A 15054-nucleotide genomic window follows, 5' to 3' on the forward strand; every position below is an offset into this window, starting at 1 on the left:
CGTATTTTATAAAATGAAGATGACTAATCATTAAGTCAGCCCTGCAGAGATGAGCACGTTCTGCATGGAAGTCTTTACATGAACCCATCCGAAGTACGCTTTGATGTTTTCTAGTTAGGAAGCTGCTGAAGAATTTCACATACTGAATTCAGGATTGGATAGTCAATGTTCTTTATTACAGTTTAAGCAAAAAGAGAGTTGAAATCAATATAAATTATCTCAAAGTGAACAGCAGTGCAATAGAGAATCATTTACGTTATTTATAAATATTTTTCCTTGTGTTAAAATTAGTGATTTTTAGATGGAAACTGATGATTCTAGCATTTCAAAAGTACAATTATCTGAATAAGGCTAAAATGTATCCAACTGTTTAAAACTATACTTGTAGGAAAAGAGCTACTTCCCTATTTGAGATATTCAGCAATTATACTGTAATATTTGAGTATGTTCTAATTTTATACCTTTTTAAATTCAAAAGGAATGCTAAATGACTTATTTTTATTAGCTGTAGGTTTACAGCACATAAAATTTGTACGATTTCCTTACCATATTTGTGTATAAATAAGTTCCTATAATGCGAACGTAAAGCAAGAAGACAGAAGTTTATCCAACACATTTCATTGTAAAGCTTCTGTATTTGGGAGTAATGTACGTGAACCATAAGTATATCTGTGGCACCAAAGACCCATGACTGTGTTACTGTCCGTTCCCTATTTTGAGAGTTGTCCAAATATGTTCACTGGAGGGTCGCCATCGCTTTCTGCAGCAGCTGTACCATTATGGGATAGACTGGTGCAAATTCCTTTCCCTCTCTTGTTCTTACTGATTGAACATAAGCTTCCAGTGCACCACTAAAAAAAAAAGAAAAAGTAGCTAAAGCAATTAAACAGCATACAAGTACTGTAAGTTCAGGATCTGCAACTGAAATTAATGGACTTCTTCCCTACTACGGAATTTTCCTCCAATGATCTTGCATGTCTCTGTGGAAGGACGTGGCCAAGAAAGGCCATACAAAGCTCTACATAATTGTTTCATTATCTTTCTCTCCTTTCTTGCGAGTTTTGAGGAGCGAGCAAGTTAACATTTAAATAATCATCAGCAGCATGTTGCAGATGGCTTGAAATGACAGCTCTGACGCACAGACTTGGGCACACTGCTGTACTGGTAACCTTTAGAAATGAAAAGAACAGACTCCAGCTGCTGCAGACGCTAAGAGTACAACTTACCGAATGAAAACTGGGACACTGGTGAACAACTGCGATGCCTTTAGGTGATTTCCTGGCTAAGTCTTTTGAACTGCTGCTGTCCTTTGGGAAGTGCTGCGCTAACCCACAGACAAAGCGGACATGTGCGTTTGTCTGTCTTTGCTGTGTTTTTCTTAACGTGCTGTCGTAGGATGTCACACATACAAGTAGTCTTGTGTGATTTACACAAATCCAGACATTTCAAAGCTAAAAGGGGCAACTGTGATTATGTCCTTGTCTGTACGTAATTTAAGTTGCTTTACAACACAGGGCCGCCTTTTATCCAACGATTCTAGCAAATAATACTGTTGAATGACAGCAGATCTGTAAAACAAAGACTTTGTAAATGCTGATCTGTTCAGATTTTATCTTAATAGTTCATTGAGTAGGCCAGGTTAGTTTTGCCATACTTAAATATGGCTTCTAATTTAGTTGATTTTTCCTCTCCTTTTTCTCTTCTCCTATTTCTTCATGTAATAGATAGATACAATAATCGTGGGGTTTCCTTCTAAACCCCTGTGTTCCTATTTATTACATTCCATCGGTGCTATTTACAGCAAAATTGAGGCATTTAGGAAAACACATGCACAAACAACAGCCCCCCCCCTGTTTCAAGTGGGGACGAAGACAACTCCCAGTACATGGCTGTTCCTCTTTTGGTTGGTGACGGCTGCAGCGCTAATACAGACTGTCACCACAGACCTTCCCGGCTGTACCCAGGCACCATCCGGCAGGGCAGCGGGTCCTGCTGCCAGCGCCCAAGCAGCAGAGCTGAAATCGTCACTCTGGGTCACTGAGTGGGGAAGCAGTCCTGGGGTTTTGTCTCTTGCCTGCCTTTATGGAAGGGTGGGACACACCAGCGCTGCTGCTCTGCACGTTGGTAACGTGGCAGGAACATTCCCCGTCCCGCTGGGGGAAGGTGGGTGCTTGTCGTGCACATCTGGTGATGTGAAGGGGGCCGTGGGCTTGAGGGAGATGATAGCAGTGTCATGCATATAAACACGCAGCAACTGCTGTAAGATGGTGGGCTGGGCCAAGGGGGCGCATAGCTGTGTTTTTATGTTGGCTGCTACTTCCAACAGCCAAGCTTGCGGGGAAGTACTGCATTCCCGCAAGAGTCCAGCGGACCTAAGGCAGCACTGCCAACCCATGCGTGCCTGCTGGCAACTGGAGGTGATGAGGAGTAGGCATTTAATTAGGCAAGGCCTAAGGAAAGCAAAACCACTCAAGAGTGAGACTCCGCCTGTGTACCGTCTCCTCCTGGAGTAAAATGATGAGAGAGGAGAGGTCCAGATCCCTGTGGGATGCTGCAGCACCGGGAAGCTCCAGCCAAGCCTAGCAAACCTGGCAAACCAGAATAGGGGATGGTAGGAAGAAGCAGGGTCATAATACACTTTGTTGCCTGCCAGTAAAGCTATTGCTAAACCAGCAAGGGCTCTGAACTTCCTAAATGAAAACTAAACCCCACCCACGTCAGAGTGCTGCTGGGAATCTCCAGCAAAGTTCATTTACTAACAAGTGGGAGACGCCCATGAGGCCAAGAGCCTGTACTTGTTCGCTGGAGAGATGAGGCTGAGCTTTGGGTTCTGAGACGCCAATGGCAGCGATGACAGCCCGGCCCCACGAGCCGGTCCCGGGGCTGCCTCTGCTCCTGCCAGCACTTCTCACCTCCATCAAAGCCAGGCGCTGATCTGTAAGCCTCCCTGCCAGAGTGCAACAGGACGAGTTGGGTGTCCACACACAGCACACACGTGCGCGCACACACACACACACAAAAACACACACACATGCACTTGCAGTCAAACTCCCTGTCCTGTCACTAATGGAGTCTGACGAGAAGAGTGAAGCGTCCAACTGTGCCAAGCGCAGGATGGGAACGAAACAACATGGGCACGACGCGATGCCCACCCCCCACCACAGGTCCCGATGTCCCAGGCGGGGCAGGGGTCTCCTCTTTGCTGAAACCCAGGGCACATTGTCTGAGACTGAGGTGATGCAAAAGGAGGATGGACTGCATTGTTGGAGAGAGTGGAGAGGTTTCAGAAGAAGAAACTGACTGAGCAAAGAAACAGTCCCTCGTGTTGGTGAGGACACACTGGAGAGATCCTCCATTTTGTTAACAACTTACTAGTGAGTTACTGCTGAGGCGTCCACACCAGGCACACTCTGAAGAGTCACTTGGCATTTTTTGCACATCAACAAACACCAAGAGAAAAGTTATCCCCCCGTTACAGCCAGAAAGGCAGGGAAAGAATATCTATTTTATCTAGCCAAAATAAAGCTGACTTTCTGCACCTGGTCAGCTCCCTGAAAACCTTCAGCCTGCTCTTCCCTGATGGTCTCTGGGGAGCAGCACAGGGTCTACAGGGAAAGAGGCAACAACTAAAAGACTGCTTGCTGCAGCCACGAAGTGCTTCGGGCGCAGCTCACCTCACTCCCAGCAAAGGCCATCAGCATGACAGACTGCAGAGAGATGAGGCACATCTGCAGGTAAGTTTTAAATCCCAAGATTTAAAGAGAAGAAGTGACACTGGGTGAAAAGGACAGCAGGTAAGCATTCTTAGATAAACTGGCCTCTTGTGGCAATGAGGGGCAGAGCATGTCATGAGCAGACTGAGCAGTAGGTGGGAGATGCAGGCAGGGAAGGCTCAAGGATCCCATCAAGAGGAGGGGAGATGCTTCAGAAGAGTCAGATGTGTCTCACATTTCCACTCAGGTCAGCACTCAAGTGCTCTGGTCAGCAGTAATTGTTAAACATGTTAGATGTTAGCTACCTGTCATACTGTCCCTCACAGCATCCTTCTGGACAAATTGTCCAGCTGTGGCATCACCAGGTTCACGGTACGCTGGGTGAAGAACTGGCTGAAGGGCAGAGCTCAAAGGGTTGTAGCGAATGGGGCTACATCTGGCTGGTGACCGGTCACCAGTGGTGTTCCTCAGGGTTCAATTCTAGGGCCAGCCCTGTTCAATATATTTATCAATGATCAGGATGCAGGAGTTGAATGCACCATTAGCAAGTTTGCTGATGATCCCAAACTGGGAGGTGCTGTTGACTCTCTTGAGGGACAGGAGGCCTTGCAGAGGGATCTAGACAGATTGGAGCATTGGGCTACAATTAATGGCATGAAAGTTAACAAGTCCAAATGTTGGATTCTGCACCTAGGACAGAGTAATGCTGGGCACAAGTATAGATTGGGAGAGGAGTGGCTGGAGAGCAGCCCTGCAGAAAGGGACCTGGGGGTGCTGGTTGACAGCAGGCTCAATAGGAGTCAGCAGTGTGCCCTGGCAGCCAAGAGGGCAAACCCCATGCTGGGGTGCATCAAACACAGCATAACCAGCCGGTCAAAGGAGGTGATTGTCTCGCTGTATTCAGCGTTGGTGCAGCCTCACCTTGAGTGCTGTGTGCAGTTCTGGGCCCCACCATTTCAGAAGGGTGTGAAGGTCCTTGAATGCCTCCAGAGGAGGGCAACAAAGCTGGTGAAAGGGCTGGAAGGCATGTCCTATGAGGAGCAGCTAGGGACTTTGAGCTTGTCTAGTTTGGAGAAAAGGAGGCTGAGGGGCAATCTCATTGCTCTCTACAGCTTCCTGAGGAGGGGAAGTGGAGAGGGAGGTGCTGAGCTCTTCTCCCTGGGATCCAGTGATAGGACGCGTGGGAATGGTTCAAAGCTGCGTCAGGGGAGGTTTAGACTGGACATTAGGAAGCATGTCTTTACCGAGAGCGTGGTCAAACACTGGAACAGGCTTCCTAGAGAGGTGGTCGATGTCCCAAGCCTGTCAGTGTTTAAGAGGCATTTGGACAATGCCCTTAATAATATTCCTTAACTTTTGGTCAGCCCTGAAGTGGTCAGGCAGTTGGACTAGATGGTTGTTTTAGGTCACTTCCAACTGAAATATTCTATTCTATTCTATTCTATTCTATTCTATTCTATTCTATTCTATTCTATTCTATTCTATTCTATTCTATTCTATTCTATCTTCTACAAATAATAGTCCCTTGTATTAAAAAGACAGTTGAGAAACTCCTGTGACAAGTTTTCTTACTGTAACTGTCATTCATCTTGCTCAATCTCTCCCCTTCCACTCACCACTGCCTTTTCCTCTATACACTCCCCAAAGTTTGTTGGGCCCAAATAGTTTTTAGAAGTCATCAAAAGCTGAAAATAGAAAAAAACATATTGACTTGCTTAACTTAGAAAGCTCTGACACCTCTTGGTGAAGTTGTGGGTTGGCATCATTATCCAGATGGTAACACTGCTATCCCTCTCTGACTTTATCTCCTTGCTTTGAAAAAGCCCTTGAAAAAGATGACAGAGATAACCAGATCCCTTCAGATGAAAGGGAGAAGCTTTACCCTAAAAGCAGCACCCAAAACCACTCAATGTCAGCCCTTGATAATCCTTAGCCAGACTGTTATTCCCATCAGATCAAACAAGAGGGAATGAGATTTAGGCTACGCTAAGTGCCAAACACCAGTATTAGAGTCCTGCTGTCACACCTTCCAGCAGCTTTTATCTTTTTTCTTTCTCTCCTGCCTCAAAAGAATCTGATTTAACTGGCAAAACCAACTCCATCAGTGGCAGCCACTGTCCTCTTACAACTCAAAAAGCAGCTAAAAGGAACTTGGTGAATTCGTTGGTGGCCTCAGAACTGCCCAGACCCTTCTTCCCAGCAGAGACCAACAGCCGACAGAAGTTGATCTTTGTCAGCTCTCTCCTGCTGTGCTTGCTCTTTTACTGTGGCTTTGCTTGTATTGTTTCAGAGAGACAGTCAAACATCATCAATATGACCAGCCCAGGAACATCTTAACTAACTCTCTTCTCTGCTCAAAAGACAACCAATAATTACTGCTCCATCAATACTACTAGGTGAACTCTCAGGCATTTTTCTGAAACAGACCTTGTACAGCTCTACATTAAACCATGAAAATAAAAGCCTTCTCAATACTCTAAGACTAAATGCATTCACTATTTTCCCATGTCCCATGTTTGCATCTCCAAGAAAAGTATTTAAATGCTCTAAAGCTGAGTGTTAAAATGGAATTCATAATCAATAACTTGACCTGAAACACTAAAACAAAGGCTTGGTTCTTGTCAGACAGTAAGAGTTTTGCTAATGGCCAAATCCACGACAAAGGCATGGTGAGCATCAACTTCTCACCAAATGTAACATTTATGTCAGGCTCCCTTGACTGGTCAGCCTTCAACTTGTGAAGGTTATTTTGCAAATGCCACATTTCCCATTGGGGGATTTCACTGTAACTCTGGGGGAACAACTGATGGGAACTGCAGTGCCAAGGGAATGAACAAGCCATGGAGAAACACCTACCACCCGACAGAGGACACGGGTACCTCCAGAGCAGAACCAACCCAGGGAACTACCTGCTTCATGTACCCACTGAGGCAGGGCAACAGTCTGCCTCCCACATGGGCAGGTGTAAGACAGCAGCTGGAGGGGCCTCGCACTGAGTGAGAGGATGAAAAGCTGCTGCCGCTGCTAAAGGCTGGGAGCCAAGAGGCAGCCGCGGTCACCTGGAGCTCCATACTCCAGCTGGTGACCTGGGAACAACTCATAATCATGGTGAAGCTCTGATCAGCTCAGGAAACTCTTCTCTGCATTGCTGCCCACGGCAATGACACGATGGTGACAGGCCAGGAAGCCTGTCCATCCCAGTAGGAACAGCACCCCTGGTAACAAAAGGTCCAGGTAGTAAAACAGCAGAAATCACAAATTCAGGGAGAAAGAATGTTTGGAGTCCAGAGAATAACAGTGGGGTTGCTTCAGAGTGCGAGGGAGGAATGGGCTGGGAGAGGTGACCGAAAGCACCAATGGTAATAAAGCGGATGTGATTTCAGAAGTACATTTGGGATGGGAAAGTTGTTTCTCTGAAGACAGTTACTGAGTCTTAAGGGTGGGATTTCGGGACTGCGACATACAGAAATACGGACAGTGAAGGAAGCTGCTTACGGCAAAGCAAGATGGTTGCTGCTGCACGCAGCTAGATTCCAGCTCAGGCTTGTAACGATACGCTTTGCTGAAGTTGCTGAGATGCCTACATGACTGTACCTCATTTTGGGAGATAAATGAGTTTAGTAGCAATGTTAACACTTGCAATGCAGATTTTATGATGACATTTTTGTAAACTTTACCAGTCCTAGCTCAAACGAGCTTTTGTAAACTATGCTGGCAGTACAGAATTCAATTCAGATGCATTAGAATTTACCATTAAAATCTTGTATTAAAAAAAGGTAGGCTTGCTCCTGTAGAGGACACTGTAAAAACACTAGTGCATAAGTAGTAATGGAAAAATAAACAGCATAATGGGTGAAAGCAGTATCATCAAGTCTCCAGCACAGAAGAGATCACAGCTGTTGTCATATAAAAAGATGTAATTTATAGCTATATTACCCATGTTTAAGAAGATGGAAGAAACCCTGTTTATGTAATATACAAAACATACTCTTGAAGGGATTAGACTAAATAATGCCCTAAATTCAGCATCTTCCAGTCTAATAAAGGACATAAAACCTGTTCAGCAATCTGTTTCTATTTTAAAAGACAAGCTATGGTATACATTACAAATATTGTTTGTAAAAGAGAGCTATGGAAAGAGGGTTGGTGGGATGTTCTGCGTATATTAATGCTTCATTAAAAATGCCATAAGAAGTAAGGAAAAAAAAAATATCTACGTTTAAGATGCCCTCCCACATAAGGAAAAGGATTTTAAAGCACTTATTAAATTACTTCACTTGCTTGAGCAAAAACATGAGCTTTCTTGGAAATCAGGACAAGCTGATTATATAAGACCCAGATAGTTCTTTTTTAAAATGTTATTTCAACCCATGAAGATTTACATCTACAGTTAAAAGAAAAAAAAAGTGTATGATTTGGGCTGTGGTTCTTAAAGGGATCTTAATGAGTATCATTTAGAATCACTCTAATTAATTAGTTAATCTTACATGGAATTGTGAATACTAGTACTACCCTCCTGGGCTCTGACTCGGTCAAATGGAGCCTGATTTAAATTGTAAGCTTCAGAAGAGGCAGGGATCATCTTTCTGTTCAGGAGTGGGGTAGTGCCCTGTGCACTCAGGTCCCGATCAGTTAGCAGGGCAGCTGGAGGACAGCAGGGCCAAGACTTTTCTTTAGTACTTTGTTAAAAGTCTGTTTGCTCTGCAAACTTCAGGGCAAAGAAGAAAATGGAAAATATGCTGTGTAAGAGCACATCCGTCTGACACCAGATCTATTTAATCGAGTGCTATAAAAGTTACTGTAAAACCGAACAGTAAAATCTCCAACAGCATCATCTGTAGGACAACAGATTAGCAAGAGACATCTCCGGTTTATTCCAGATTGCATAATAAAGAGAACAAAGGAACCGTGCGTTGACAGACAAGCGTAAGTGGCACGGAGGCTTTTTATGAATGGCCTGGTGCTGGCCGGGGGAGTGCTGGGAGGTGCAGGCGTCGCAGCAGCGCACAGCAGCCCTCCAGCCACGCTGCATGGCTGCCGCTTGCTTGGTTTAAGCAGAGCGGAGCAGTGACCCAGCACGGCTCTGCTGCTTGCGGCAAAGCTGCCACGCTGCTGCGCCTAGTGAGACTGATCCTAATGCACAGATGGGGCTTTCGTGGTGGTCCCCAAGCTGGCATTTGTCCCTGGCCCCTGGCAGGTTAGTGGCCAGAGCCGCTCGCTGGCTCAGGACATCAGCTCGTTATGAAAATGAACCCTTCACTGGGCCTGACTTTCAACTCTGCTCCAGCAACGGTGAGCCTGAATAAGGGGAGTTTACCCACACTCGAATGGTAAAGATCACAGTTTGGCCCTTGAGTGGATGAACTGTCCTTCAGGCTGGCTCAAATCCTGCCACATCTAACAGGAAGGTTTCTTCTATGGAAGAAAAGTTGAGTTTTCAAACTCAATTTAAAAAGAAAAAGAAAAAAGTGCCCTGGCTGCTTAAAGAAGCACTCCTTTCAACACAATCCCGGCTCCGGGAGGACGCCTGCAGCAGGGTCATCTCACCTAACTTTACATGCCTGCAGGGCAGCTGCCTGCCTGAGAGAGCTCCCGTGTCCCAGCCCACGCTCCCTTCACTGAGCAGAGAAAATGGAGCTTTCAGGACACAACGCAACTGACCTATTTTAGGTACCTACTTCAGGATGAGATGAATCAGCCCCAGCAGCGCCTGTTTCTCTGTTGACTGTAAAGGGAGTCTAGCTAATATACCTCTGGCCAGGTAAATCCCACCCTTCATGCCGAATACAAGCAGAAAGAAATGCACAAAAATGCTCAGAATGCTACCAATTCATAACATTAACACCACGTTGCATATGAAGCATTTAAGATCTACAGAGCGGAAGAAGCACTGCCATTAGTGTTAATATGAAGCTGTAAGGATTCTGATAACACAAGTAAATTAATATCTAAGCAGCAGGTCCCTAGAGTAATTGCACAGTTGTTACAAGGGGAAGTTGCAGAAAATTACCATTTGCAAGGTTGCAGCAAACGCAAAGATAATTCCTTGATGTAGGTCAGTGCACGGATCTGAAGGCTCAAAACATCCAAGGTTCAATTAGCACAGCTGAACAATTACAGGCGGAAAAAGCTTGAAGAGGGTGACTGATAAAAGACTCCAGACAAATGAGCAAGACACCTGTAGTTCAACCTAGGTTCATATGAGACACATGAGGAGCAGGCTCAGAAATATTCCAATAGAGTATTAAAGAAAATATGAGTGAAACATGGCCATTCTAGTGACTGATGTTTGCTTGTCTGTCTTATGTACAGACAACCAGCCTATTTAGAAATGACTAACAGGCACGAGAGGAGATGGTAAAAAGGTAAATGCATACGGCAATGCCTACAGAGGTTACCAGTGTCTGCAAAGAGGAACCATTCCCTTCACTCGCTGCATTCAAGCGTTGGTCAGCTAGCCCCAACTCTGCTCCCAGACATGCAGTGCTACACGAGCTGCCAACCAAACTACCCGAGGGAAGAGTCTGTTTGACAAATCCAGTGTAGTTAATTAATGTGGCTCAGCTAAGCTGCGTGAGTGGTGCCTGCAAGCGGTGGGCCTGGGGATGGAGGGAGAAGCAGCCAAGCATAGGCAGTGACAAACAGCCTTGCTCTGGCGTACCAAGAGTAGGGAAGAGCCACTGGCATGCCAACAGAGGCCTTTGGGAAGGGCAGGTCTTCAAATCTGCCCTCTCCACGCCCTGGGAGGATGGGTGTCCGAGCACTCCACAGTTCAAAGCAAAAGGACCACAGTCTCACTGTAAAATGCTCAAGTGATAATCTTGTGGCAGCACATTCTTGAGATTACAAAATATTTTAATAGTGGTATCTCATGCAAAATGAATAAAGGATTCAATGAAAGGATTGAAATGAAAAGCTTAACTATTCCAGCTACGCTACTTGATCTAATGGATGACACTCTCTCTGCCTAAAAGCCTTGTCCCAAGGCTTGTCCCTTAACACCTCCATGGTCAGAGCAATTTATCAGTGTCTGAACATGACCATCAGCAAGCCCATTAACTGAATCAGTCTGGATGAAATTTAATTGCAAGCAAAGAGAAAAATGTGTTGTAGTTTACGGATAGCATTTTCAAATTTGTATAAAAGGACTGAAGAGAACAAAATCCCATCAGTTCTCAAATGATTTGCATTCTTGGCTTTCCCTAACATATCTGAAATTCAACGTTGTCAGTTTTGCCAGTACTATCAGGACAGAAATTACAACCAAAATATTCATAACTAAGTTACTTGTACAGCTGTATCAGCCCTGTACCTATTATCCATTCCTCTGTAATTCAAGGTGTCATGGCTTGAGATTCAAAACCTAGTTTTGTAGCCAAACTAGACTAACAACATGTATGATTTTCAAAAAATACTCTTTTAATACACATATGAAAAAACACAGTTTGCATTTTAATATTTTGGAAATAAATCCTACTAACATCTACTCAACTAGTATTTCCTTAATTGGCCCGAGCACTACACCGGACGGTATGGTGCTATCAGCTTCAAGAACTGTAAATATTTATAGCAGACTCCTCTTGGCTGCTTTAAAAGTGTGGACAGATAATGGTCGATTTTCTCAAGCACAACCACTGCTGGCTGGAACTTAAAAGTCAGCTTTTATGATTTCAGCAAAAGCTGGCAACACCCACTCTCAGAAGTTCAAGGACAGAGTTGGCTCCCAGGCCAGATCGAGCCCGCTGCAGCTGTGTGACAACCTTTCTTGTGCCACTGGAGTGAGTGACACCGAGGTCAGGACAGGACACCATGAAGATGGCTGGAAGAGTTAGGGTGTTAGGAGCCAAATGATGATCTGAGCCTTGAATCCTGAGGATCCTCAGGCTGGCTCTGTCATGTTCATACAACACATCTGTTCTCTCTAACGTACTTTAAATATCTGCTTGTTTTGAAAAACAAGACTCTTCATAACTTTTCCTAACATTTTAAGATGCAAAATAGTATTTAGCTATAAAGTCATTTACCCTAGGAAGATTTAAAAAATCTGATCTAATTGTCACTTCCTAAAGATCCCGGGCTGATTTCCTGAAGAATAACAATACAGGGGTGTAACAAAGGTCTTCAATCTTTAAATTCCTACTTACATTTTCATTGCTTAAGCTTCCAAAGCTTCTCTGTCCTGGTACAGAAGACAGGACAGCTGCAGCCTTGACTTTCCAACAGTTGAGAGAGGCAGTTTTGCTAAAACACAGTATTAATTTAACCCACCATTGTGTGTGGTTTCCTTCTTTTGCAGGAGGATTATGTGCTCCTTCCAAAGGCACTGGAGGGTTTGGGTACAGGGGTCGGAGGGGAGTGCTCAGTTTATATATTCTCTCATTTTGCAACTCATCCCACGAGTGGAGAGAGGGTAATGGTATTTATGATACATTTCCTATAGCTTTTTTTTTTACTTTTCAAGACCAGTCTTGGTGTGAAGATAAGTTAATGCTCCATTATCATAAATGTAGAGAAGAAAGAAGCATGATTTTTACCGTATGAGAGCAAGCCTGTCTTTTTCAGATGGATGATCATCAAGCCACTGGGAGTAGCGGGCAATGGACCACTCAGCCCTCTGATACAGAGAAACACAAACAAACACCAATTACACATAAATGTGAAAAAGGAAACACACACCAATTTCAGAATCAAAGATGACCTAAATGAAGGCCACATGAGGCTCTCTTAATACTGCAGTGATGCAGAATGAGTTAAGGGATCAGAGACAATGAACAGAAATAGCCCAATATGCTATTTGGGAGCCCAGAGCTGATCTCCTACATCAGCTGTTTGCCCAATTCTGACAGGGGTTTGAATCTAGATTTCCTGCATCTTACATGAGCAGGATCCAGGCAATTTGCAGGCTGGTATAAGACCTGCAATTTCTTCCATGAGCTGACAGAATATGAAAGAATTGAGAGTCTATTTAAAATCAGGTTATCATCTTCCTACTGTTAATTAATCAAAAAAAGAAGTCAATGACCATAACACCTTTGCCACAATAAAAACAAAAGCCAACAAATCATATAAAGTATGAGCTTGAATACTTTTTAACTAAAATAACTAGGGCAAAATACAATGTTCATTCCTCCTTAGGACATCTCGAAAGGAAAGACAGGTTGAGCTTATTACCTGGAAGGGTGATTTTAACTCTGGTGGTGCTCTTGTAAATAAGAACTGAAGAATAATGCTGAATGGAATAACCTCTCCCAGAGCTGGGCTACTGGCAATATGCTCACTGGTCTGGAACAGCAGTGGTCTGGAAAAATGTAACAATATACTTGTGAAAGGAAGAAAAAGCTTATCTTATGCCTTAGAAAAACACCTATATGGTGGCAATATTGTGTTAGGATAGAATCATCTAATTTTCTTCCACTAGTCTGCATCTTAGGTTTTCAACACAGGTTCAGTTTGTAAACATTTACAGAAGTTGCCTATTGTAATTAAACAACACAGGACTGTAAATTTTGTATTTCAATGAACACACTTAACTATAGAACTCACTGTCATGCAGAAGTTGCACTGAAAGCAACACAAAAAAGTGCAATTTGGCCAACATTTGCATGACAAAGATTGTTAAATCATAGTTATACTCTGCATAAAATTTAAAAGAACTTTAATCTATTTCTAATTTGCAGGTGGGTGTTGCCAAAAAAGCTCTCAGTTCAATCAGAACTAGCACGAGGTAATAAATCAGTTTTGAAATACAGTTTGGTCATACTGCCGATTGCTAGTTCCTGCAACTCACCTGAATGACCTCAGCTGTCTGTAAGATTTTCCTAGGTCAGAGACTCGCCGACACAACGGTGCTACTGCTAACTCCATCTACAAAAACAAACATTTTAATTTGAATTGGATTGTACCAAAATATAAAACTTGGTAATGAAGTAGCCTGCCTTTAAGCAATAATCCAAACTTGCAGACCAAGTCACTGACTTCTCGCTGGTGGCTAGATTTGAGACAAGAAGCTATCCTTTCCTTTTATACTGCGTTGCCCAGGCCAAGACTTTTGCCTCGTTCTTGGCAACGCAGTAAGCATCCCATGACAAATGATAGTGATAGTCTATGGTTAAGAACAGAAGGAGTCTTGAGAGCTTTCTGAGACTGAAGCTTTGTTTCTCACAGCAGGTTTATTTTGCTAGTGATGAGTTTCCCGATGAAGCACTTATGTCAATACCCCAAAAACCTGACCGCAGCCTGGGAAGAAAGCAAACCTAGGCAGGTCTCCACAAACCACTCCTAAAGCAGTAAAAATGCATACCCATTTCAGCTGGGCACACTTTCCTTTGGCGAAGGACAAGGTTAAAGTGATTCCTTCTTGAACATTCGGCCCCAGATGCTGGGGCACAAAACCTACGCAGATTAGGTAGAAGGCAGTTGGGACCTATTGCCACAGGGTCATATGGAATCACAGGCAAAAGAGCATCAGTGACAGCATTATTTTCATACTTATTTTCATGCTGTTCGGTCTCTTGAGTTACAGCAGCCATCTTTAAAAACAAACAATTTTTAAACACTTCCTGTTTTTTAAGCACAGGAGTTCCCCTGCCTTTTCGAAGAAGTGCCAGGCTCCGGTTGGGTTTTTACATCATTCATGTGAGACTAAATTCTGTCACAGGCTCTTCATTAACAGTGAGGACACAGAAGTGAAAAAGAACAATTTCACTTCCAGATCCCAGGCAGAACATGAACATTGCATGGCAAAATTTCAGTTGATATGGACACTAATACAAACACCACCACTCAAAAAACCCTATAGGTAAAGTGATTTTAGCCAGATACAGATTAATTCTTTATTTTTTGCATCCCTGAAGTGTCAGTCAACAGAGGGATGCAAGCTTTATTCTCCACGTACGTTTTTTAAAATCTCCAACTTGAAAAACTATTCAGTCTTTGATTTCCACATAATGCACAATTAAGCTAAGTTTCAAAGGACGAGAGCTAAAATAAGTAACAAGATCAAAAACACCATACAATGAGCTTCCCATTTAAGTAACATTGCTGAACGAGTTTCAAAGCGTTTGTGATAAGACACTATTTACAGTGAAGACTTTAATACTATTATTCTTTCCAGCTGTAGCATTTCCTCAGACGGAGCTGGCTGCTGGGCCACTGGTTTCACCAAGAGCACGTAACTATGCTGGGGTTCCAGCATAAACAAGAAAGATGGTGTGGCGAACTATGACACCATAGTTCATCAAAACCCAGAAGAAATTAAATTAGCAATTAATGCAAATCCATATACTTCAGGCACCCATCTGAAGTATACTGCCATATACTTCAGGCACCCATCTTAAAAAGC

General features: G+C 43.7%; 1 protein-coding gene across 3 annotated transcripts in view; it reads right to left on the reverse strand.

Annotated features, from left to right (window-relative positions):
• Nucleotides 1-132: 132 nt before the first annotated feature.
• COG5 (component of oligomeric golgi complex 5) overlaps nucleotides 133-15054 on the reverse strand; it is a 192517-nt gene continuing 177595 nt past the window's right edge. For all 3 annotated transcript variants that reach the window (XM_072859635.1, XM_072859622.1, XM_072859628.1), the window contains 4 exons: nucleotides 13501-13577; nucleotides 12885-13011; nucleotides 12248-12327; nucleotides 133-851 (listed from right to left, as the gene is read on the reverse strand). In XM_072859635.1, coding sequence (XP_072715736.1) covers nucleotides 737-851; nucleotides 12248-12327; nucleotides 12885-13011; nucleotides 13501-13577 — 399 coding nt within the window. In that variant the 3' untranslated portion in view covers nucleotides 133-736. The remainder of the gene's footprint in view (nucleotides 852-12247; nucleotides 12328-12884; nucleotides 13012-13500; nucleotides 13578-15054) is intronic.

The sequence above is a fragment of the Ciconia boyciana genome, chromosome 1 (genome assembly GCF_034638445.1).
Source record: "Ciconia boyciana chromosome 1, ASM3463844v1, whole genome shotgun sequence".
Lineage (NCBI taxonomy): Eukaryota > Metazoa > Chordata > Aves > Ciconiiformes > Ciconiidae > Ciconia > Ciconia boyciana.